Source organism: Microtus pennsylvanicus, chromosome 22 (assembly GCF_037038515.1).
Source record: "Microtus pennsylvanicus isolate mMicPen1 chromosome 22, mMicPen1.hap1, whole genome shotgun sequence".
In the NCBI taxonomy this organism is placed as follows: Eukaryota; Metazoa; Chordata; class Mammalia; order Rodentia; family Cricetidae; genus Microtus; species Microtus pennsylvanicus.
The window spans coordinates 26,256,416-26,282,154 of NC_134600.1; the positions used below are offsets into that span (position 1 = coordinate 26,256,416).

Consider the following 25,739-nt stretch of genomic DNA (forward strand, 5'->3'; position numbering starts at 1 on the left):
AAAAGATAAGTAATTCTTAAGAAGAGAATACAAAAAGCTGCTCAGGGGGCTGGAGAGATGACTCAGAGGTTCCAAAGGTCATGAGTTCAATTCCCAGCAACCACATGGTGGCTCACAACCATCTGTAATGGGGTTTGGTGCCCCCTTCTGGCCTTCAGGCATATACACAGACAGAATATTGTATACATAATAAATAAATAAATTTTTTAAAAAAAGAACACAGCTCAGTAGCTAAAAGACAAGCTATTGATGTCCTCAATATTCTGTATGCTATGTAAACTTTCTTAAAATGATAAAATTGTAGTGATAAAGAACAGATATGAGTTCTTGCGTGAGCTGAGGCTGGGGAGAAGCTATGATTTCAAGACAAGTCTTTGCTGAGGTAGTTCTGTGCTGTGACTATGGCAGGGCTCATGAAATAAAACCCTGGACAAAGGATGAAATTTCCTAGTGCTGGATACCGAGAAAGCAGCATGCATAATTAAAGCTAGTGGAGCTTAAACGATGCTGTCAGCCTCCTTGTTTGACAGTGTGCTGTTTCCAGGTGTGTGGGCTGTTATCAATGCAGGAAGCTAGCTGAGGAGATCAAGAGCCTTGACTTAAATTAGTACAAAATAGGATTTTTTTTTATTGAAGAACATAGGACAAATTAGCCTGTGTTCTGTAGAAGTTTCAAGGTCCCAAAAGACTGGCTGGTACCACTTTTCTTTTTTCTGAGGACATTTGGTGGAAATTTCTGTAAGTTCCCTGTGTTAGATAGCGTAGTAATGTTAATTATTCTTGCTAAGGATATGGTGGCTGTGTAGAATGTTTCTGGACCAGAGAGATGGCTCAACAGTTAAGGGCATTAGCTGCCAAACCTAATGACCTCAGATGTCTGACCCCTGAAGCCCACAGGGTGGGAGGAGAAAACCAGTCTCCACAGACTGTCCTCTGACTCCACAGGCTCACTAGGCACAAGCACGGGTACAGACCCACCCAGCAAGTAAGTAAATAAGTAATAAAAATAAGAATGTTCCTGTTTTCTAGAAAATGCATAGCGATAGTTAGAGGTTACGGTCCGTCTGTCTGCAACAGACCCTCACAGATACTTTTTTGTCTGCAACAGACCCTCACAGATACTTTTTTGAACCAAAAAAAAAAAAAAAAAAGAGAGAAATCTTACTGAAAAAAGTTTAGTATGTAGGTTCCATTCTTTCTTATTCAGACTTCCTGGTTGGTAATTCCATTGTCTCTACACCGCTCCTCACTTAATTTTTCAGTTTCCTATGTTACAGGGCACTGAGTATCAAGTGTCTATGGAATGTGTCCAGAGCAGAGAAGAAGAAGCTGACACTGCAAGCCAAGGTGGGTGCATGCCAGGTGCTGTGATCCCATAGACAGCTGAAAACATTCGCTTTGTTGCCCTCAGAAACAACAAGCTTTGTTGCGGCTCAGGCACCTTCTCTTCGTTTTCAGACACAAAGGAAATAGTCCATATTCTTAGTATTAGGACTAATGATTGTCAGGTTGTTTTTAAACAGCTCTATTTCATTAAGATAAACAGGCACTGCATTGATATGGTTCAGCTCATCGGTTTATTTTCTTTATTGTAAAACTATTTTTTTTGAGAAAAGTGTTTTGACCCACTTAAGATATCTATCTAAAATAAAAGGGAATCCACAATAAAAGTAGCTGCTTATTTTGAATCCTCTGCTTACAAAAATGTAATGTATAGCATCCATACAGAAAATTACAAAATTCAGATGCACACTATAACAAATTATAAAATGAGTATGTGGGAACATTACTTCCCCAAGAGACCCTCACATGCTCCTCCATACAAACTAAGGTAATCATTTCCCTGTTTCTTTTCTTTAGTTTTCCTACTACTTTATAAATTCCTAGACTGTATATGTTTATAAAGTTTTCCTAGTTTTGAACTTTATCAATCTGTGGATATGTTGTATCTTGTTTCTTCACCTTTATATGGCATCCTTCCAAGTTTCTGTGACTATCTCTAAGGTAGCTTTTGTTGCTATGGAGAGTTATCTCCATAACTGTATGTGCAAATTCTGTGTATGTCATTTCTGCTGTTAGCTGTCGGAGTCAGGGCTACAGACAGTCCTCTGAGATTTCTAAGACACACGGACACCTTCCCAGCCTCCTAGGAAGTGAATCACTAGGCCATGGGATATGTATCTTCAAATTTATTAGATAATGCCAGGTATTTTATTTAGTTCTTGAGAGGTGGTCAAGTACCCCAGGTTTGTGTATGTAAGGGTGATCTCGAGCTTCTGATCCTCTTGTCTCTACCCTCCCATGTCAGCACAAGTGACAAGTTTGCAATACCTTGCCTTGCCCAAAATTTAGAAAACAGTCCTTCAGTGTGGCCCTCACTAGCAAGGTATGAATGTTCTGCTGCTTAACATCTTTGCCTACAGCTGGTGTCGTCAGAGTGCTGCCTGTGCTGTGCACGTGTGTCGTTCCCCTTTTCACATGGATACAGACTAGCTGGAGTTCCCTTCTGGGTGGGCCTTAGGGTTACTTTCCCACTTCTCAGTAGAGACATGCTTCAGTCAAGCTAGTTAGAGAGGAGCCTCATCGCGTGTGGAGGACACTTGCTACATCTTTAGTAACTGTATTTCGTATAGTTTAAAGACAGCACAGGTTTGATGTCACCACAGAGCTTCACCTGTCTGGGCAGGATTAAAGAGTGAGACCTTATCTAAAAGAAACTGAAAAAAATAGCAAGAATAATTGGATGATTGTAGTGATTGTCCCATGAGTAACTCCTGTGAATGTTGTATATGGCTGTCAGAAAGCACTGGGAATGTTCACTATCAATGGTTGGCACTCCAAGTCAACAAATACACAAGCTCCTATCTACAGAATTTTATGAGCATTTAAAGTTGTTTGTTCTAAATCTTGCATCCATTAGTGCATTGTTATATTTTTGTCATTTTCATGTGTTTTTAGTTCTGATGCCTCTTCCCCCACCCCCCAGCACTCTTAAGAAAAAGAAACTTCATATAAATTACCAGTTTGAGGGACTGGGTGCACTTGATGATTTTTTTTAATATTTATTTATTTATTATGTATACAGTGTTCTGTGTGTATCCCTGCAGGCCAGGAAAGGGCACCAGACCTCATTACAGATGGTTGTGAGCCACCATGTGGTTGCTGGGAATTGAACTCAGGACCTTTGGAAGAGCAGGCAATGCTCTTAACCGCTGAGCCATCTCTCCAGCCCTTGATGATTTTTTTGTAGTAATCTCCTGAATTATGGATTAGTTCTTAAGCAAAATACCAGTCACACATGAGTTGCTGGGCCATCTTTTAATGCCTGTCCCTTTCCCTGTAGAACTCCTGGACTGCAGTATGCAGCAGTCTGGCAAGCTGGAGACCAAAGAACAACCATGTGGCATGAAAGACCAAATGGCCAAGCTACAGGAACAGCTGAGTTCAGAAAAAACAGTGGTTTCAAAATTAAAATATGCCCTTTCACGGACACAGCTGGAGCTAGAAGCCACGTTGAAGGTCCAGCATAAACACACAAAGGACCTGGAAGCGTTCAGGTATGCCGGGCTGCTTTAGTTTGACGGTCAGAGGAAGAATTGTACTGACTTGTCATAACCGTCATGCACATGGTACACACAGGAGCAGCAAGCATTGAGTTTAAATAGCAAAAGAATGAAGAGAGCAAGAAAATTGATTGTTCTTCCCAAATTTAAAATGTGATCATTTTGGCTTCCCTCTGCTATGACTTCTGTCCTAGTCAACAATTATTAGATATTATTTTGGCGTCTATCTTAACCAATTACTGATGTTGATTTCACACACAAAAACGCATATGATTTCTATGTGCCGTAAAAGACAAAAACGTTATATAGTATCTTTCTGGCACTGAATTGAGTTACTATTTACCATAGTAAATAAATTACACTATTAGAGATAACCGTTCACTTGAAGTGAACCAGTCAAGAAGCCTCGACTAGACACACTGTGGCTACTTTATAATATGCCTCAGTCTTGGAGTGCAAGCTCCTCCTTGTGGTGATACTGTTCACCAAGATAATGTTGAGTTCATGTTTTCTAATTTAGGCTCAAAGTTCAAGATAAAGTAGATGACGTTCATTTACCGACTGATACATTAGAAAATGAACAGATGAAATCACAAGAACTTCAGTGTGCTTTAGCAACAGAGAAAGCCAAGTCAGGCCACAGCGAAGAGCAGGATGAAGAACTTAAGGTATTGTCTTTATTATCGTGGAGGATTCTAAGTTATAAGGCTTGCTCCGTCCAGTTGTCAGTCTTCTCCTTTAAAAGGTGGAAGTTGTTAATGCTAATTGTCTAGACCATAATAGAAGGAAAAGTTAATGTGATACTGTGTGTTTCCTTCCCTAACGTTCCTCCTACCAGGGATTGCAAGGCCCCTTCCCTGGCAGCTGAGTGCTCTATAACACACAGATCTCCTGTCTGCCCTTATTTCTGCAGTGTCACTGTGAACCTGTGAGTTCCAAAGGCTGTCCTTCTGTCTCTGCTTGCAGTTCACTGGGGTAGACGCTCCTCCTTCCCTGCTGTTTTGATTAATATTCCTATTTTAGGGTATTTTTTAAATAATCTGAGCTTCGGTATTTCTGGATTTGACCTGTTCTCTGTACTGTTTATTACTGCCTTTGCTTGCCTTTTTAACACACACACACACACACACACACAGAGAGAGATTGTAAATTTTGCATATGAGTTTTAGCCTCCATGTGCATCTGTGCACCATGTGCATACATTAATGGAGGAGGTCAGGTGATGGCATTGATCCCATGGGACTGGAGTTACAGCCATCTGTGACCTATCTGGGAACTGAACCCAGTCCTCTGAAAGAACAGCCGTTAACCAAGGAACCCCTTCTCCAGCCAACCCGGCAAACTTTTTAATGACTATATGCATGGGGCAAAGTTTGCTCAATGAACATTAGAAAGCAAAGGAGCAGCTATCTCAGATTCTCTATAGACATCTGACCATTTTGCAATAGGGTCCTTCTTTCCAAAAGACTGAGACAGTAGAATTCAGTTTCTATCACATGCTCTCAGAAATCCACATTGCAGAAGAAAGAATTATGCCGCCAAATCTTACCATTTTTTGCACAGTTCCTTTTTAAACTCTAGTTTTTAAATTAATCTCTTAAGTAATCAGCTTCATTATGGTGTTCCATCCATGCGGCATTCTTGTTCTCATCCATTGCCCACTCTCAGTGCCTTCTCACGCCCCCTGCCCATCCTCCAGTTGTTCTTTACCTCCCCTCAAAGAGTTCTCTTTGGTTTTTTGTTTCATTGGTTGGTTTTTCAAGACGGGGTTTCTCTACATAGCTGTTCTGGAAGTCATTCTGTAAATGAGGCTGGCCTTGAACTCAGAGATCTGATGTGGGATTCCCTGTGTATGCTATGAATATGTTTTATTACTATTGGTAATGCCAAAGGCTTAGCAGAGTAAAGCCAGGCGGGAATTCAGAACAGATATAGAGTGTAGGCAGAGTCAAGAGAGATGCCATTTATCTTCAGAAGGAGAAGGACACACCAGAATTTTACCTGGTAAACAGCCTCATGGTGATGCACAGAATAATAGGTATGGCTTAATTTAACATGTAAGAACTAGCTAGGAATAGACTAGAGTCACTGACCAAACACTGTTGTAGTTAATATAGTTTCTGTGTTATTACTTGGGTCTGGGTGGCCGGAAAATGAACGAACAGTGTCCAAACAGTCTCCGTCTACAAAAGATCCATCTGCTTCTGCCTCCCAAATGCTGGGATTAAAGGCGTGCCCCACCACCTCCCAGCAACCCCTTTGTATTTTAATTTCACATGCATTCCATGCCCTCTCTTCCTCTCTGAAGTTGACCTCCTCCCCCATGCCCATGGTTCTTCTCTGCTTGTCATGACACTGAAGAACAGCTGTTTTCTTGTGCTGTTATGTATAAGTACATAAACATTTAAAAATATGTTTTATTAATATATTGCAAAGGTAGCATAAGAACATGCATATTTTAAAGATAGTAATTTGAAGAAATGTACTCTGCTTTATATTTAGCTGGAGAAGGTTGTGTTTATATCCTTGATGCAAGCAAGCCATTTGGCTGTCTAAATAATTCCCTCTATGTACTGGATAACAATTCTGTCTTCAATTACCAAGTGCTTTCATGTTGCTGCAAAGTCATGGTTACATACTTTAACAGTATTTTTAATATTAACATGTTCATCTCAAGGATCTCAGATTCATTCTGGAGGACCAGAAACAGAGGAATATACACTTAGATACACTTCTGGGACAACAAAAACAACTATTAGATGATCTACAGGAAAAAATGGAGTCTCAGAAAATATTACATAATGCACAGTTATCAGAAGAACAAGGCCGGAACATAATGCTCCAAGTTCTTCTAGAATCTGAAAAAGTTAGAATTCGGGAGTTGAAGGAGAGCTTAGACAAGGAGCGAGAGCTGCATGCCCAGCTGAAGAACAGAGGTGATGACCTGCAGCCCCAGCCAGCCGTCCCTCCTGCGGAACTACTTCAGTACCTACAAGAACAAGTAGAGGAAAAGCAAAAACGCATAATCGAACTTGTAAATGAATCTCAAAAATATAAACTGGATTCTTTGGAAACTAAATATCAGATGGAAAAGGACAGGCAGATTCATCAGAAAACCTTGCAACTAGAAAAAGAAGCAAACAACCTGGGCCAGAGAAAAATGGAGGAGCTTCAGGGCAAAGTGGAGGAGCTTCAACTCCAACTAGAAGAGAAAAGACACCAGGTACACAAGCTCGACCTCGAGGGAAAACGACTACAAGCGATTATGCAGGAATTCCAAAATCAGGAGCTAGGGCAGGAGGAAAAACGGAGAAGTAAACGACTCGTATATCAGAATATTAATGAGGTAAATGTTTGTTTCTTTTCCCATATGTATAAAGACAGGAGAGACAGGTTAGTGGGTCATATCTGCAGACCTGCTCTCTGACCTCTGGATGTACCTTGTGGCATGGGTGCACATAGACACACACACAGTGATAACAATTATTTTAAAGTTATAAGTAATTTTAATATGTAACAATAATCTTAATATTTTATAATATTTTAAAATACTTATGTTCAAATCATCCCAAAAACAGTGTCTGTAGAATTTTATTTGAAATATGTATAGTAATTTTGTTCCCTCAAGAAAGTTATTAGGATGATGATAACTTGTTTCTTGAGTCTGTTTGTGGGAAATCTTGTCCCATCCCTTTACTCTGAGGTAGTGTCTGTCATTGAGGTTGAGGTGTGTTTCTTGTATACAGGAGAAGGCTGGATCCTGTTAGTATCCATTCTCTTAGCCTGCATCTTCTATAGATGAATTGAGTCCATTGATATGGAGAGATATAAATGACCAGTGATTGCTAATTCCCGTTATTGTTTTGGTGGTAGTGTTTGTGTGTTTTCCTTCTTTGGGATTTCCTGGTATGAGGCTATTTGTTGCCTGTGTGTTTTTGGGTGCAGTTAGCTTCCTTGGGTTAGTGTTTTCTTTCTAGTACTTTGTGTAGTGTTATTCCTGTCCAGTTCCCACAGTCATTAAGTCCCAAAGAAATCAAACAGAGATCTACACTAATCATAAACTGATTGGTCCATTAGCTCAGGCTTCTTATTAACTCTTTTAACCTACATTAGCCCATTATTCTTATCTGTGTTAGCCACATGGCTCAGTACCTTTTTCAGTGGCATAGTCACATCTTGCTTCTTCGGTGTCTGGACAGGACTGCCGAGGAATGGGCTTCCTCCTTCCCAGGATTCTCCTGTTCTCATTGACCCACCTCTACTTCCTGTCTGGTTGTCCCACCTATATTTCCTGCCTGGCTACTGGCCAATCAGCGTTTATTTAAAACATAATTGACAGAATATAGACAATTGTCCTGCATCAGTGTCGGGCTGGGTTTGTGAATAGGTATTATTTAAATTTGGTTTTGTCATGAAGTATCTTGTTTTCTCCATTGATGGTGAAAGAAAGCTTTGCTGGGTATAGTACTCTGGGCTTGCATCCATGGTCTCTTAGTGTCTCAGCACATCTGTCCAGGACCTTCTGGCTTTCATGGTTTCCATTGAGAAATGGGGTGTAATTCTGATAGGTCTGCCTTTATATGTTACTTGACCTTTTTCTTTGCAGCTCTTAATATTCTTTCTTTATTCTGTATGTTTTGTGTTTTCATTATTATATGGCGAGGGGGGATTTTTTTTTTTTTGATCCAGTCTATCCAGTGTTCTGTATGCTTCTTGTACCTTCTTTAGGTTGGGAAAGTTTTCTATGATTTTAAATATATTTTCTGTGCCTTTGAGCTGGAGTTCTCCTCCTGCTTCTATTCCTTATTATTCTTAGGTTTGGTCTTTTCATGGTGTCCCAGATTTCCTGGATGCTTTGTGTTAAGAAATTATTAGATTTAACATTTTCCTTGACTAATGACTAGTATTTCCTCTCTGGTATCTTCATCATTTGAGATGCTCTCTTCCGTCTCTTGTATTCTGTTGGTTGTGCTTGCATCAGTAGTTCCTGTTCATGTACCCAGATTTCCATTTCCCTAATTCTCTCTGTTTGTGTTTTCTCTATTGCCTCTATTGCAGTTTTCTAGTCTTGAACTGCTTACTCACCTGTTTGTTTCTTCTTAGTTTTCTTGACTTTCTTTAAAGGAAATTTACTAATTTCCTTCAATTTTTTGTCTTTTCCTCCATCTCCTTAAGGGAATTTTTTATTTCCTCTTTTAGGGTCTATATCATCTTCAGAAAGTTATATTTAAATTTTCCTCTGCTGCCTCTGGTTTAGAATGATCAGGTCTTCCTGTTGTATGACCACTGGGTTCTGGCGTTACCACATTGCTTTTTAGGTTATTGAATGAATTTTTGCATTGATGCCTACCCACCTCTTCCTTCAGTTGGTACTGACTGCTTCTTTGCCTCCTGGTCCAATCCTTGTCTGTGTCTTAGGGAGCTGCTGTTAATCTACTCTGTGCAGTCACTGTCTGTGTCTCAGGAAGCCGCTGAGGTCTCTCTTGGCCCGCTGTGTGCAGCTGCAGCCTCTTGGCCCGCTGTGTGCAGCTGCAGCCTCTTGGCCCGCTGTGCGCAGCTGCAGCCTCTTGGTCCGCTTTGTGCAGCTGCAGCCTGTAGTTCAGAGTTCCTCTGAGGTAGCAGGGGATGATAGGTGAGTTTCCCCTCAAGAAAGAAAATGAAATGTTGCTCATTTGTGAGTATTTTTTTTTTCTGTCCAAAATTGCCAGGAAGCCACCTGGAACGTTACTGACGACCGAACTAGAAACTGGGTTCTTCAGCAAAAAATGGAAGAAACCAAAAACACAAGCTATGCAAAAGTGATTGAAACGAATGGAGGAGCAATTGTCTCTTATAATGATGTACACGCTATCAGACAGAAACTTCAGCATTTGGCTACGAAACTTCAACTACACATAGCCCAGAAAGCCTGTAACAGGTTAGCCTTCTGCCTGCTCTATAGAAATGATACTCTTGACAGATCAGGCAGGAGTGAGAAAATGTTGGATTTTGTTTTTGTTTTCTTTTATTCAGACAGCATCTCACTATGTCGCTCTGGCTGGACTAGAATTCACTCTGCAGACCAGGCTGGCCTCAAACGTGTAGAACAACCTGTCTGCCTCTGCCTCCTGGGAATAAAGGCATGCAACACCACACCCATATCAAAAAAGAAATATTTTAAAGATAATGCAATCTGCATTAGATGATGTTCTTTAGCAGAGCTTACCTGTCTGGAAACAACTACTCCTTGAACCAGAAAGGGGTCATATTTAAGAGTAAACTGACAAGTGAAACAGAGCATCCTTCGCTGCTAGTGTGTTAGTGACGCAGACAGAGCGGTCTTAGCCTCTAGAGTGTGTTAGTGACACAAACAGCAACCCTAGTCACTAGTGTGTGTTAGTACAACAGGCAGAGTGTCTCTAGCCTCTAGTGTGTGTTAAGAAGTGTTATTGTGAGATCTGTTTTGACTTTTTGTCTTTTTTATAAAGACAAGAGTTTGAAGTATCGGATGAGGATGTTTTAAATTGGGTTCGAGAAAGAATTGATCGACTTATTTTGCGAGTACAACGACTAACTAGCTGTCCACATAATGAGGTAAGACTTTTTAAAATTCTTTGTAGAGACAGCAAATATCAAATGAAATTATCCTCCATCCAGGCCTAGGAATGTGTGCATCCAAATGGACTAGGGTCCCAAAAAGCCAGTACATGCAGTAGAAACAAGTCCCAGTGCCATTATGGCTCCTCAGTCAGCCCCCTTTGTCAGCCACGTTCAGAGAGTCCGGTTTGATCACATGCTCCATCAGTCCCAGTCCAGCTGGATTTGGTGAGCTCCCATTAGAACAGGCACACTGTCTCAGTGGGTGGACCAATCCCTCGTAGTCCAGACTTCCTTGCTCATCTTCTCCCTCCTTCTGCTCTTCAACTGGACCTTGGGAGCTCAGCCAGTGCTCTGATGTTGGTCTCTGTTTCTGTCTCCATCTGTCACCGGACAAAGATTCTAGGTGATATTCAAGATATTCATCAGTGTGACTATGGAACAAGGCCAGTTCAGGCACCCTCTCCTCTGCTGTCCAAGTACCTAACAGGGGACATCCCCATGGACACCTGGGATCCCCTCTAGAGCCAAGTCTCTTGCCAACCCTAAAATGGTTCCCTTAATGAAGATATCTTTTCCCCTGCTCCCATATCCACCCTTCCTCCATCTCAACCATCCCACTCCCCCAAGCTCTCCCCAGTCCTTCCCTTCTTTCTGCCCCTCTCCCCTTTCCCCCACCCCACTCCCATGCTCCCAACTTTTGTGTAGATGTGCCACACTTTCTTTATGCACTCTTCCATTGAGCGGCATCTAGGTTGTTTTACTCTCTTAAAGTCTGTTTTTCCTTGTCTTCTGTGCCAGTGCTCTCCCTCCCCTGCTCCAGCCAGCTCTGCCTGCTCCCTCACCTGCTCCCTCCCCTGCTCCAGCCAGCTCTGCCTGCTCCCTCCCCTGCTCCAGCCAGCTCTGCCTGCTCCCTCACCTGCTCCCTCCCCTGCTCCAGCCAGCTCTGCCTGCTCCCTCACCTGCTCCCTCCCCTGCTCCAGCCAGCTCTGCCTGCTCCCTCCCCTGCTCTACCTGCTCCCTCCCCTGCTCCAGTCAGCTCTGCCTGCTCCCTCCCCTGCTCCAGCCAGCTCTGCCTGCTCCCTCCCCTGCTCCAGCCAGCTCTGCCTGCTCCCTCCCCTGCTCTGCCTGCTCCCTCCCCTGCTCCCTCCCCTGCTCCAGCCAGCTGTCTGCTCCCTCCCCTGTTCCAGCCAGCTCTGCCTGCTCCCTCCCCTGCTCCAGCCAGCTGTCTGCTCTCTCTGCAGTTGCTATGCTTTTCTGTGACTCCAACTGTGAACCTCCCTGTTCCCTCAGCATGAGCTCTCCTGCTCTGTCCAATTGTTGCTTGAGGTTCTGGGGCTTAGGTGAACAAAGTGACAAGAATTTTGACCTGTGGACTGTTTTGGTATAGACCTTTTTTCTTAACCTGTGGCCCAGGCTTCTATTTTCAGCTAGCTACTAGACATATTTGTGTCAGGAGGTCACAGACACAATCAAACCTAAACATTGTTTTCTCTTCCACCTTTCTTCCTCATACCCCTTTTCTGGTTCTGATATCACTCAGTGTGGAAAGCCGAAAGTCACCATAGACCATATCCTTCACTCTTACCTGTCCATGGAAGCAGTCACAGGCTATGGAAATGTCCACTCCTGTGCCCTTTCCTCTCTGTCTTCTTCTGTAACCTGTTACAATTCCTATCCATACTAGCAGGTACCATGGATGTGCACCTTCCATATGCTGTTCTACATTACACTGCTGCCAAAGGCTGTAAATTTTGTTTGTGGCACCACCCCCCACCCCCGTCACATCTTCCTTGGCTCGCTGTCACCTTGTTTAGGCCTTCTATGCTCCTCCTGCTTCCTGTGTCCTCCCGGCTGTCTCCTGCCTGGCAGATTTCTACTATTACCGAGCACGGGTTCATGGACTCTGTTGGTCTCAGCACCTGTTTCCTCATGTGCATGTGTGTCTATATAACCTTGCGTCATTTTGTTTCTCCAGCACAGCTTAGTATCCTCCAGTACCTCTTGTACGGAAACCATATTAAGACAAATCTCTGAAGTAACAGGACATGTTAACCAACTAACTGAGGAAAAGAACAACTTGCGGAACATTATTATGCAACTGGAAGAACAGATAAAGTTTTATCAACAGACAAGTGCTGAGAGAAATTGTGTAAGTTTGTTTTTAGAAGTAATTCAAAACTAAGAATTTCTCCCTAGTTCTATTTTTAACCATAGTATAAAAATTCCATGTATGACTCTTATTAGGATATGTGGAATATATTATATACAATGACAACAATAATAAAAATTCTTATTATTAAGGGACACTTCTTTACCACACTCTGGGTTTTATGTGCGGGGGGGGGGTGGGGTGCGTGTGTGCGTATGTATGTATGTATGTGTGTGTATATGTATATGTGTGCGTATATATACGCACACACGCACCCACACATAGAATTGCTCATCTGCATCCAGCCTTGTACATGAGGAAACCAACTCATATTCAATCTAAGGTCTAAAGAAGTTTGTGTCACTGAAAGCAGACACACTGAAAGAGATATTCAAATGCAGATACTGATTATTATTCTCATCAGTTACTACTTACTACACTTATGACCAAGTGAAAGATGATGTTAATCTGAGCATGGAATCACATACCTTTAATCCCAGCACTCTAGAGGCAAAGGCAGACAGATCTCTGAATTCATGGTTAGTCTGATCTACATTACCAAATCTCTGACTAGTGAGGGTTAGTCTTCCTTCACCATTGGGACATTGTCTTAAAAAAAAAAAAAGTTATTTCGGACTAATACCTTACTCTCTGAATTCAATTTTTTTTAATGCTACAAAGAATAGGGCTAGTCTCTATGTTTACCCTTATATTTTAAAGCAGAAAAGGCCATCAAAACATCCACATAGCCAAGTGGATAATGTGTTCATGTGGCCAACCTGAGAGTCACTCACTCATGCTGGCTTCTCTTCACTTCGGTGATGGGGGATCAACACTTTGACCCAGGCTAGGCAATCCACTGTGATTTAATTCAGTCTTCTTGAAAACTTGTGACAGGCCATGTCTCTGCAGTCCTCTAGGTTCTCATTTGATGGTAGTGCCAGCATCAAAGACATCATTGCCTCAGAAAAAGAAGTCTGGAGCAACGAGAAGCTGACTCTTCAGAAATCCCTGCAAAGGGCAGAAGCGAAAGTGTGCCGACTAAAAGATGAGCTGAAAAATGACACTTTACATCAGAATAGGAGCCCTGAAAATGCAGTCTTTAAGGTACGCAAACCTCTCTGGCTTCTCCTAACTGAACAGACCACAGAAATGTAGTTGCTGCTCAGACTGCGTCCAGAGGGATCTCTGTAGAGACGCATGCCCAAAATTGCAACACATGCAGCTCTGCTTTCCTGCTGTCAGCAGTGTGGCCTTATTCCCCAGAGTCTTGTCTCCTATTAGACACACAGAACTCTTCTCGTGCATGGTGTAAGTACAGCACCGTGACTGTCTGGAAGAGCATCGTGCCCTGTGAGTGGTCTCTCTAATGCTGCGAATGTATGCAGTAATAAAACTGCCATGATCAGTTCATCTAAAGTCCAAAGTGAAAAGGAAGAAAAGTATCTGGAATATTTGTTCCAGCTATGGCACGGAATACAGTGACAGAAAACATTAACGTACTTAAGAACATAAATTGATAAGTGACTGTAATTTTAACAAAGTATTTTAAACATAAATGATAATGATAAAAAATGTTTGCAGGACTGGAGAGATGGGTCAGTGGTTAAGAGCATTGCCTGCTCTTCCAGAGGTCCTGAGTTCAATTCCCAGCAAACACATGGTGGCTCACAGCCATCTGTAATGGGGTCTGGTGCCCTCTTCTGGCCTGCAGGCATACACACAGACAGAATATTTTATACAGAATAAATAAATAATTTTTTTTTAAAAAAAATGTGTTTGCAGTAAATTTGAGTAAAACAGCTAGCCCCCAAAAAACAAAAAACATAACTCTGATTTTAGAAGTTGTATTCCAAAGGCTTCTTCTGTCTCCTGTCATGTCAGGTAACACCATGAACAACAGCCTGGCCTACAGCCTAACCCTTGTCTTCTGTTTTCATCTAGGCAGTCCCCTCTGGAGGACAGCTCAACTGACTTCTCTGGTCTTTGTTCTTCCCTTCTTTAAATATAGAGAATTTATGGTAAATACTTGCGAGCTGAGAGTTTTCGGAAAGCCCTTGTATTCCAAAAGAAATACTTGCTGCTGCTCTTGGGGAGATTCCAGGAATGCGAAGAGGCCACTGTGGGGCTGCTTTTCCACATGACAGGATTCCCAGGCTTCCGCAATCCTGAAACAGGCACCAGCCGCCCAAAGGGATTGGCCATATTTCGCAAAGCTGTCAGAGTGTCTATTGCAATTACAAGGTAAAGTTGTGAAGAAAATTCATTTCCGTCCTAAACCTTCTAAGGACACGTGAAGAAGGATCTGTAGACATCTTGCTTGTTTATTTCAAGGTTTTCACCTTGTAGCAGAATCTTTCCCTGGAAAGTGTCTTTCCAGGTATTAGGAGCTGATGACTCCAGCCCAGATTATCCTTTAAAAATTGTAAATAATCCCACCTCACACATATAGATCATAAAAGGGGAAGGAGGAAGGGTGTTTTTGAAAAATTACTTAGGCTGGTACATTTATTTATTTTTTTACTTGTTAAAATAAGTCACTCCACAGTGCCAAACTGAAGAAAGCCTGGTCTAAGACTGCTCAGGTCTAGAAGGCCAGGCTAAGAACTTAACATCTGTTCTGTATGTGGCTACAGTAGAGTGAAAACCCCAACTGTCTTCCAGTCCTGACCCACTGGAGTCTTAATCTGGGCTTCTCCCTGGGTCTCTTTTCTTTTATCTCTCTGCAGCCCGAGTCTCAAATTTTGGTTTTTAAAAAGTTCTGCCAGTCAAAGGATGGCAGATAGTCTTAATGGGGTTTGGCTGGTTTACCTTTGTTTTTCTCTTTCTTATTTTTATTTGTGTGTGTATTGATGTTGTACCTGAGTGTATGTATGCGTACCACATGTGTGCCTGGAGCCTGCGGAGGCCAGAAGAGGATGTCAGAGCACCTGGAACTGGAGTTACAATCTGTCGTGAGCTCCCATGTTACCATGTGGGTGCTGAGAATCAAATTGGGCTCCTGTGAAAGAACAGCCTGTGCTTTAAACCACTGAGCCATCTCTCCAGCCCTTCACACAGGATCTAGGGTTTATCTACTGCTGGCTTCCACCCTGCCTTCCTCCTCCAGGCCTCACTGTTGCTTCTCAGCTCCACTCCTTTCTCACCTCTCATTCCCTTCCTCCCCTAGTATAGGATAAGCCGGGGTAAGCACAGTGGGTGCATTAATACAGACAGCTCGGCCTAGTGGGGAGGGTAGAATACCTGGACCTTATAGACAGGAAATGGTCTTCTGATGTGATGGGGGTGAGCCTGCAATGCTGAGAAATGCCAGAAGGTACCATGAAGGAGGGAAGCTACTGTCGAGTCCTCACCTCCCTGCTTTAGGGGTGTGGTTTGAGATGGGGTCTCACTATGTCACCCTGGCTGTCCTGGAACTCACTCTGTAGACCAGACTGGCCTCAAACACAAAGATTTATCTCCCTCTGCCTCCCAAGTGCTGGGGTTAAAGGTGTGTACCATGAAACCTCTCTAATCCCTCCCTTTTTGCCCTGCAGTAGGCATGTGATATTTTAACCTTCCTTACACTGGACCCTGAAATTGGCATTTAGAAATTAAAACTGGTACTCCAAAAAGTTCTGTAGCCCAGGGCAAAATGGGCAGTCAGCAAGGAATTCAGCTAATTGGGGGCACAGCCCATTCCTTTTGAAACCACCACTATTATTCCTGCTCAAGGGGTCTAACACACCCCATATCTCTGGCCTCCTCTCGCTGCCTGTGGAGGTTTGCTCTCGTCCCTCACCTGCCTGACTCCACTCTTTCCTCCTCTGTCTTTTACCTTTCACTCTTCCTTTGCTCACTCTTTTTCTGTCCACTTTTGCTCTTAATCTCCTCCTTCCCCCACTTGTAGAGTCACTGGGGAGAGAGGAAGCTCACAGCTCTGCCCTGTGCCTGGTGACTTGGCCAGAAACCAACAGAATACGTGGAGTTTAACTGGGGCAGTCATGTGATTGTCCTGAAATGTGTTCTGTGTTCATAATTAAATGGCATAATTTTGTTGAGATTGTATATTTATATTTACATAGCTGTCCTTTGAGATTTTATCTTGTGGTCTCTTTTAGAATGAAATATTTGGTTCGGCGATGGCATCGAGTCAAAGCTTCTGGCCCCAACAATGTTAATAGGGATGGCTTTGGAGTGGGTCCAGGTAAGGTCAGATGACGTAGTTTCTCTGTATGACTCTGAAATTGCTACATGTGTAGTAGCTGTCACATGACCAGTTCTAATGCTGATACTGTCCAAAGACCGTGAGCAGCCTTAGAGTAAGGCTAGGGATTTCCGGAATTAGAGCCTGATTTCTGGTGCACATAGACGGCACCAAGCCCTGTTTTTCTTCATGGGTTCTCCCAGGCCTCTGATAGGCAGTTACTGTTGCTGATGCTGAGTCATGGAGAGCACCTGCCGTTCACCTCAGATTATCCAGCAGGGAAATAGTGGAGCCAGGGCTGGAGAGCATTGCTCTTAGTCATGTGGAAGAATTGTGGTTTAAAGTTTTTACAGTTTAGCATTATATTTCTGAGCATGTTATATAATAATGGTAACTTTAAATTCCTTCTCTCTACAGCTAGAACTCAGTAAGCAAAATGTTAGGGCTGGAGCTATTCAAGGCATAAGGAGGCCAAAAGCTGGAGGGCACAGGATAGAGGACACGTTGTGATGTCAGGCATAAGGAGGCCAAAAGCTGGAGGGCACAGGATAGAGGACACGTTGTGATGTCAGGCATAAGGAGGCCAAAAGCTGGAGGGCACAGGATAGAGGACACGTTGTGATGTCAGGGCTGTGCCATGTCCAGGTGTCCTGACTTCTGAGAGTCAGAGAAAAGGAAGTATGTTTGGTTCCTGAGAGTATTTTAGGATAGCCTCACACTGAGATGAAATCCTTACCACAGGCACCTGTGTTGGCACAAGCAGTTAGCAAATCTTGATTTCACTTTTTTGGTTTTGTTTGGTTTCCACTAAAAGAATTGGTTTCATTAGTATAGGGTTTTTACCACATCATCTCCCCCCACCCCCAGAAGCACACCCATTCAGAAACTCTTCCCCCTTTGATCTTGTATTTTACAAATAAAATATTCCAGTGAGTTTATCTTCTTTGAAGCATAGCTCTTAATTCATGTTGGAAGGTAATCAGAAAACTACTGAAAGGCTCTTTGCGTTACACTGTTCTCTTTAAGCAAGAAGAGAAACTGACTGTAAATAGCACATAGATCATATACTGCTTTTTAAACCCTTACTGGGTTTATATCTGTCTTCTGAGGCTTGGTACGTTTTTCTTTACAGTGATGTATTTTGGGTTTTTTTAGGTGTTGAAAGGACTGATCCACTTTATCATTCCACCAGTGGGCTGGAACTGTATCCAGATCCAAGGCAAATGACACATTATAGTTCAAGATCAGACCTGGATTTCCCGAGGTCTCCCTTACCATTTAATAGGTAAGAATTATCGAACCTAGCTGGAATAGATATAGTAATGTTTCAGAGAGGAGTGGACCAACTGTTAGAATTTAAAGGTACTTTGCATTATAATAGCTAGATATCTTTAGTTATATGTAGTTTCTATATCTTAAAGCTCAGAATACGAGCTACTTCTAATTTCTAAATGGTTTCTAAAGGAAACAAATGCTGTAGTTATAAATACGTGCTGTAGTTAGACATTGGAAAAGCACACGCAGGAACAGTTGGTTTGCACATGTCCATCATTCACTGAGCACTCTGCAGCCTTGGTACTGGGCCTTCCTATGACAATAGCATCTTTGAGCTTAGTGAAGAGTTACTTCCTTGTAATCCTCTATTTAGATGTCTGGGGGTATAGGCCAGATAGTACATAGATCGGGGAAGAGGCAGTCTGGCAACTTGGCTGACTGTTTCTGTGAAATTGGATTCTGACCATACTCTAATCCACAGGTACCCAGGAACTCTTGTAGATTTTAATCCTGCCCTGACAAATCCTCAGCTACAGCAGTATAACCCTGGCAGAACGCTGACAGATTATGTCACCCAGATCGATGCACTTCAGAGACGACTCGGAACTACTTTACAGTCAGGTCTGGATTTTACCACTTTTCTGCTGTGGCAATGCTAGACCCACCCGTCTCTCTAACTCCATGACAGCTTTCTTTGGGTTAACCGAATCTTGTAGCTTGGTGCATAAGTACCCAGGTCGTCCCAGCTTAAACTCTGACCAGCAGAGAACTGGCTCTTGATTACTCCCAAGTTCTGTCAGCAGCTCCTGACAGTGATTAGACAAAATTCATATGAGCTCTGCCAGGGACTCTGAGACAGGTCCACAGCAGAACCTGTTCCTCATGTGATAGGAAGCAGTAAAGTGTAGAAGGCAGAGCAGGCCTTGCCCTGAGCAAGTAATGCAGCCATTGTCCCCATTCCTAATTGTCCTTCTACATGTCATTTAAACAAGCCATCCCTTGCACTGTAAGCACCATCTTTTCTCTCCTCAAAAGTTCACTGTCATACACTCCATAAAGGTGGACTTTAAGGGCTGGAGAAAAGGCTCAGCAGGTCAAGGCACCTGCCTCCAAGCCTGAGTTACTGAATTCAGTCACTCTGATCCACAAAGTAGGAGAGAAGCAACTCCCACGAGCTGCCCTCGTGGGTTATCTGCACTGTGGGTTATCACCTACATACACATACAGATAAAAATATGAGATTTAAGAGATTTTTACACATTTTGTAAGAAGTATCTTTCGTATATACTTTATATAGAGGCAGATTCCATTCATCATGGAAAATCTTCCCTGCCTTCCTTTGCTCACTACTGGCCCCAAAACTGAATCACTTTGTTTAAGTTACTGTGCTAGCAGTTCACTTTGGTGCTTTCGCTTTTTAATTATTTAGTCTTTGTATGGGTGGGTGTTTTGCCTCTATGTGTGTATGTGGACCTCATTCATGCCTGTGCCTGCAGAGGCCAGAAGAGTGCATCAGATCATCTAGGATGGGAGCTTCTGGTGATTGTGAGCTGCCATGTGGTTGCTGGGAACCAAATCCAGGTCCGCAGAAGAGCAGTCAGTGCTCTTGGAAGGCATTTCTCCTGTCCTAATCATGTTTAGGACTCTCTTTCTATGAATACACATACTATGGACTACAGAAGTCATTTTTTTAACCCAGGCAACCTTCAGTCACAAAACACATGAGCATTGTCTCACTTCCCTGCTTGGTGACTTCTAAATGTAGTCAGCCTCTTAGACCTAAGGTTGAGTTATAGGGCTGAAGAGACAGCTCTGTGCTTAAGGACTCACTGTTTATTCTAGAAGACCTGCGGCTGCTCCCAGCACCCAGTGTCAAATAGCTCACAACTCCCTTGTAACTCCAGCTTCAGAGGATCCAGTCCTCTAGGGTATCCTTGGACTGTACTCACAAGTATGTGCACGCACACACATAAATGTTTAAGAAGACAGTTGAAGTTCAGGTCTGAAGTCATGGGGTGGTGTTGTTGTTGTTGTTTTACGTTAATGCGTATGTGCACATCTGGGCCACAGCATGCATGTGACATTGAAAACCTTGTGGAAACTGGTTCTCCTTCCTCCATGTGGGTTCCGGGCACCAAACTCTGATTGTCAGGCTTGCACTGGCCCCCAACATCTTGAGATGGTTGTAAACAGATCATCTACTTATATGAACCGGCTGCCCTGATATTGGTAACAGTCTGATTCTCCTGTTTTTTTGTTTTTTTATTTTACAGGTTCACCTGCCTCCCAGTATCATACTGGTATGAGGAGATAATTTTCAAATCATGCTGTCATGAGGAGAAAGCATTAACTGAATTTTAAATAGATTCCCTTTGTAAATCAATGGCTCTTTTGTGCTTTTTTATCATGTATATATATTGTGTGGGACCAACCAGTACAAACACACTTACGGTTGTGTACAAATCCTTGCCAGCACATAAAGACAAACTGGAGTTTGTGTATATAAACACCCACAGTAATCATTAAATTACATGTATATTTGTGGAATGCTAATTTAAATGATTAAATTATCAACTGTATTTATCACATGGGTGAAAAGGTTAAAGTTTTTCAAATGCTGCTAGATGAGTAGCTCGCAGTGTCCTGCACTTTTCTTACAAGGTCACATGTTTCTGCCTAATATATTTGCTACTGGTGATGAAGACACAGCATCACTTGGAGAGACCTATTTTTGTATAATGGTAGAAGTTTTGAACTTTACTGGGCTATTTTGTCAAGAACTGAAATAAAAATGACCTCGCCATTTTCACCATACTGTATTTGAACCGTCTTCATTTTTAACTCAGCCGCAGCTCAGCTTATGGTACATAGCATCTTGTTACTTCTCTCTAATAAGGAGAACTTAAGATCCAAAAGTGGGTTTCTCTCTCTCTCCATTACAGAACATCTTCAGTGTGCCTTTGTATGAACTATCCCTAAGTGAACGTTTTCAACTAAGTTGGCATTCTCATGATTAGTCCATATTTTATTACATTTAGTGTTCTTGTGTCCAAAGAGGCCTCCTCACAAACCTAGCAGAAATCAGCTCAAAGAATATTAAATTGTATCAGTAGGAGTGTAGCAAAATTTAGGATGCCTCGTGCTAAGCCAGCCACATTCTAGTTGGGAAACTCAGAGAATTCAGCTCTAATAAACCTAACTAACATGACTACAAGCTTGACTATTATAGATGACTATCTATTGACCTATATTTCTTAATTATACATTGCATTTTAAATGAGTTGCGCAAACACAATACCTTAATCAAGAACAGGAACATACATATAACAAAATTGATCTTAAATTTGTATCAATAAACCAAGAGCCATACCAATGCAAATCTATAGCATATTCCCTTTTAAATGTAAACAAACATTTATAAACAATATTTGGGAATATGGGCATAGTTTTCTCCAAATTGCTTCCTGCTTTTTGTTTGGCTAAGTATTTTGGGGGGTGTTTACAGTGATTTTTTATGGGGTCTTGGCCCAAATCATTGTAGTTGGAAATTAATCCATAGGTTCTCATCTTCTGTGGTAACAAAAGAAGAACCTCTTTTCCAAAGCAACATATTCTTAGACCCATATTTTAAAATCAAGACACCTTTAAGATATATGTATTCTCTCTCTCTCTCTCTCTCTCTCTCTCTCTCTCTCTCTCTCTCTCTCTCTCTCTCTCTCTCTCTCTCTCTCTCTCTCTCTTGCTTGTTTGTTTGTTTTAGACAAGGGTTTTACTGTGTAGCTTTGGCTGTCCTGGAACTCACTCTGTAGACCAGGCTGGCCTTGAACTCACGGAGATTCCCCTTGCCTCTGTCTTCTGAGTGGTGGGATCAAAGTCATGGGCCACCACTGTGCCTGCCTCTGAAACAACTGCTCTCTTAAACAGCAATTGCAACTCGCAGCTGCACTGGCCACAGCCATGTGGGAATCCTGTGTCCCCAGGCACCGATTCTATCACAACCAATAAAGGAACTTTATCTAGATCTTTGTCCTTCTACAGAACTCAGGACTCAAAAACTGATGTGACATTAGGCTCACCCAGAGAGGCTAAACAGCAAATAGCTATCCTCTCCTTTCTGGTGAGGGGGCGTTCGTTCTTCTGCTCAACCCCCACTTAAGAACCCTCCCTACCACTTCCTGTCTGCTAGCTGCTGATTCAGTCCCCAGGTTCATTTTATTTAATCAAACAAATGTAACACATCCTTGCATTGCTAACAAAAGCAGCAAAAAAAGTAACACACCTTTGCACGTTTAAAATAATATTCCATAACAGCAATTGCTGCTTAGGACCGCAGTTGTTTAAGAGGCAGCCACTGCATTTAATGGAAAAAACAAAAAAAAACGGGATGGTGGCCCATGCCTTTAATTCCAGCTCTCAGGGAGGCAGAGGCCAGGGGAACCTCTGTGAGTTCAAGGCCATCCAGGTCTACAGAGTGAGTTCCAGGACAGCCTGGTGAAGTATTACTGTGTTGCTCTTACTGTTCTCTAGAATAGCCTTCTCTAGAATTTAAGCTCAAGATATCCTGTGCTTCCCAAGTTTGGACTACAGGTGGGTTTGGCTTCAAAACGTACTTGGTTACTGGATGTCTTCTTAATTCTCTGAGACTCTCAAAAAGAATTGAAGTCCCCTGACTCTTCCTTTTTTTCTCTTATTTGATTGAAACTCCCCAGTTTCTCCTTTTCCTGCCTTTGTCTCATTTATTCCAGGTTGGCTTCAAATTCACCACGTAGCCCAGCATATCATTGAATTCATGCCCAGTGCTGAGATTATAGGTGGATACCACGACACCTAATATTTTAGTTACATTTCTATTGGTGTGAGAAGGAATTGCAGACAATGCAATTTATAGAAGAAAATGTTTAATTTGGGGCTTAAAGTTTCAGATGGTGAGTTCCATGGCTATCACAGAAGGGAGGATGGCAGTAGGCAGGCAAGAACGGCACTGGAGAAGAAGCTGAGAGCTCAGATCTTGAGACACAAGTGGGACTCGTGTGGCCTTTTTAAATCTCAAGCCTCACATTCAGTAGCAATTCTTCCTATTCTTCCCAAACTGTTCCACAAACTGGTGGGGGGGGGCAAACATTCAAATATATGAGTCTAGGGGGGCACATTCTCATTCAAGCCACCACAGCCAGTTTATGGGTTTCAAGCATGTTACGCAAGTGCTCTACCAACTGAGGGATGCCCCTAGCTCCCAGCTCCTTTTCTTTGCCATGGGATAGACAGACACTTTCTTATGGGCATGCCATCTGTAGCTATCAGTCTGTGGTCATCGGAAGATAACTCATCTTATTATTGCCAGGAAACAGAAGGAGTGCACTAGGTACAGCCTACCCAGCTACTCCCTCACTAGTAACATACTTCCTCCAGCTGGGTGTCACCCAAAGCTCCTACCACCTCCCCTAACAGTGCCACCAGCTAGGGACCAAGCATTCCGGATATGAACCTGTGAGGGGGTATTTCACATTCAATATATATGTATTCCAAAGATGCAGACTAAACCAGGTCTGCTATGACATGCCTGTGATTGCAGCAGTCTGGAGTCTGAGGCAGGATGCCTGTGAGCTGAGGGGCTGTAACTAATTTACTACCTAATTTCTTGAGAGAAGACACTTTTCTTGTGACGTCGAAAGGTAAGCAAGGACAAGTTGTCTCGCTAGTCCATCCTTCTCAGTTTGCATTTTTTATGTGTGCATGTGTGTGTCCATGCACATATCTGTGCGTATACATGGAAGCCAGAGGTCTATTGTAGGTATCCTCCTTTATTTCCCTACACCTTATTTTTGAGACACAGCTTCTACTGACTAGAAACCCACAGATTCCTCCTTCCCTTCTCCCCTGACCTCTGTGTTCCCAATTTTGTCTGGTGATCTTCTCTATTTTGACTTTTCACGTGGATTTCTTAGGGTGCATTTTGTTACGTAGCTTCTCCAGGATCGTGAACTATAGGCTCGATATTCTTTGTTTATGGCTAATAACCACTCATGAGTGAGTGAGTACATACCATATTCATCTTTTGGGGTCTGGCTTACCTCACTCAGGATGGTGTTTTCTGGTTACATCCATTTGCATGTAAATTTCAAGATGACATTTTTTTTTACGACTGAGTAGTACTATAATGTGTAAATGTGTCATGTTTTCTTGATCTATTCTTTGGTTGAGGGGTATCTAGGTTGTTTCCAAGTCTGGCTATTATAAATAATGCTGCAATGAACAGAGTTGAACAAATGTCTTTGTAGTGATGTTGTTGGGTCCTGAGGTGGGTTGATTCCCAATGTTCTGAAAAACCACCATAGTGATTTCCTAAGTGGTTATACAAGTTTGCATTCTCACCAGCAATGGGTGAGTGTTCCCTTTACTCCACATCCTCTCCAGCAGAAGCTATCATTGGTATTTTTGATCTTAGCCATTCCTACAGGTACAAGATGGTAACTTACAGGTTGTTTTTATTTGCATTTCTCTGATGGCTAAGGATGTTGAAGCTTTCCTCAAGCGTCTTTCAGCCATTTGAGATTCATCTGTTGAGAATTCTCTGTTTAGTTCTGTACCCCCATTTTTTATTAGGATTTTATTTGGATTTTTTATGCCTAATTTCTTGAGTTATTTATGTATTTTGGAGATCTCTGTCTGATGTGAGGTTGGTGAAGATCTTGTCTCATTTAGTAGACTGCCTTTTGTCTTATTGACTGTGCCCTTTGCTTTACAGAAGCTTCTCAGTTTCAGGAAGTCCCATTTATTTATTGTTGCTCTCAGTGTCTGACCTACTGGGGTTATACTTAGGAAGTGGTGTCCTGTGCCCATGCATTGATGGCTACTTCCCACTTTCTCTTCTATCAGGTTCAGTGTGGTTGGATTTATGTTGAGGTTTTTAATCCTTTTGGATTTGAATTTTATGCATGGCAATGGATAAGAATCTGGTATTTACATTCTTCTACATGTTGACATCCAGTTATGCCAGCACCACTTGTTGAAGATGCTTTCTTTTTTCCATTATATATATGTATATTCTTGGTATAAAATCAGGTGTTCATAGGTATGGGGATTAATATCTAGCTCACCAATTCAATTCCATTTGTCAACATCTTTGTTTTTATACCAATACCAAGCTGTTTTCATTACTGTTGCTCTGTAATAGAGCTTGGTATCAGGGATGGTGATGCCTCCAGAAGTTCCTTTATTGTACAGGATTGTTTTGGCTATTCTGGGTTTTTTTTTCCCATATGAAGTTGATTATTGTTCTTTCAAGATCTTTGAGCAATTGTGTTGGGATTTTGATGGGGATTGCAATGAATCTATAGATTGCTTTTGGTAAGACTGCCATTTTGTTATGTTGATCCTACCTATTCAAGAACATGGGAGATCTATCTTTCCATTTTCTGGTATCTTCTTCAATTTCTTTCTTCAGTTCATGTCAAACAGGACTTTCACTTCTTTGGTTAGTGTTACCCCTATATATTTTATAAAATCATTTGTGGCTATTGTGAAAGGTGATGTTTCTCTCATTTCTTTCTCAGCTTCTTTATCATTTGTATATAGACGGACTTACCAACTCTAGCTGGACTGGGAAGGAACAAGCATGGGACCAAACTAGTCCCTCTGAATGTGGTTGACAGTTGCATGGCTGGGGCAGACTGCAGGACCCCTGGCAGTGGCACCAGGATTTATCCCTACTGACGTACTGGCTTTTTGGTAACTTATTCTCTTTGAATGGATACCTAGTTATAGTAGGGAAGGCCTTGGACCTTCCCCAAAGCCATGCATCTTACCCTCTCTGAGGAGTGGATGGGTGTGTGGATGGGGAGTAATTAAAGGAAATGGGAGGGAGTGGGAACATGGATCTGTATGTATTATGAAAATAGATTTTTTTAAAAATATTTTTAATTTTAATTTTTTGTTTGTTTTTTGAATTAGCATTTCTCTGTAGCTTTGGAGCCTTTCCTGGAACTAG

At 42.2% G+C, this 25,739-nt stretch overlaps 1 protein-coding gene across 3 annotated transcripts in view; it reads left to right on the forward strand.

The window, feature by feature from the left end:
• The window catches only part of Akap9 (A-kinase anchoring protein 9), a 123,964-nt gene extending 103,398 nt beyond the window's left edge, over window positions 1-20,566 (forward strand). For 2 of the 3 annotated variants that reach the window (XM_075956380.1, XM_075956381.1), the window contains 13 exons: window positions 1,278-1,347; window positions 3,344-3,557; window positions 4,084-4,231; window positions 6,241-6,909; window positions 9,272-9,480; window positions 10,031-10,136; window positions 12,118-12,291; window positions 13,204-13,398; window positions 14,303-14,535; window positions 16,392-16,477; window positions 17,633-17,762; window positions 18,234-18,373; window positions 20,026-20,566. In XM_075956380.1, the coding sequence (XP_075812495.1) occupies window positions 1,278-1,347; window positions 3,344-3,557; window positions 4,084-4,231; window positions 6,241-6,909; window positions 9,272-9,480; window positions 10,031-10,136; window positions 12,118-12,291; window positions 13,204-13,398; window positions 14,303-14,535; window positions 16,392-16,477; window positions 17,633-17,762; window positions 18,234-18,373; window positions 20,026-20,066 (2,415 nt within the window). In that variant the 3' untranslated portion in view covers window positions 20,067-20,566. Of the gene's footprint in view, window positions 1-1,262; window positions 1,348-3,343; window positions 3,558-4,083; window positions 4,232-6,240; window positions 6,910-9,271; window positions 9,481-10,030; window positions 10,137-12,117; window positions 12,292-13,203; window positions 13,399-14,302; window positions 14,536-16,391; window positions 16,478-17,632; window positions 17,763-18,233; window positions 18,374-20,025 lie in introns of all 3 variants that reach the window. The other variant, XM_075956379.1, reaches the window with a different exon arrangement.
• Window positions 20,567-25,739: the final 5,173 nt, after the last annotated feature.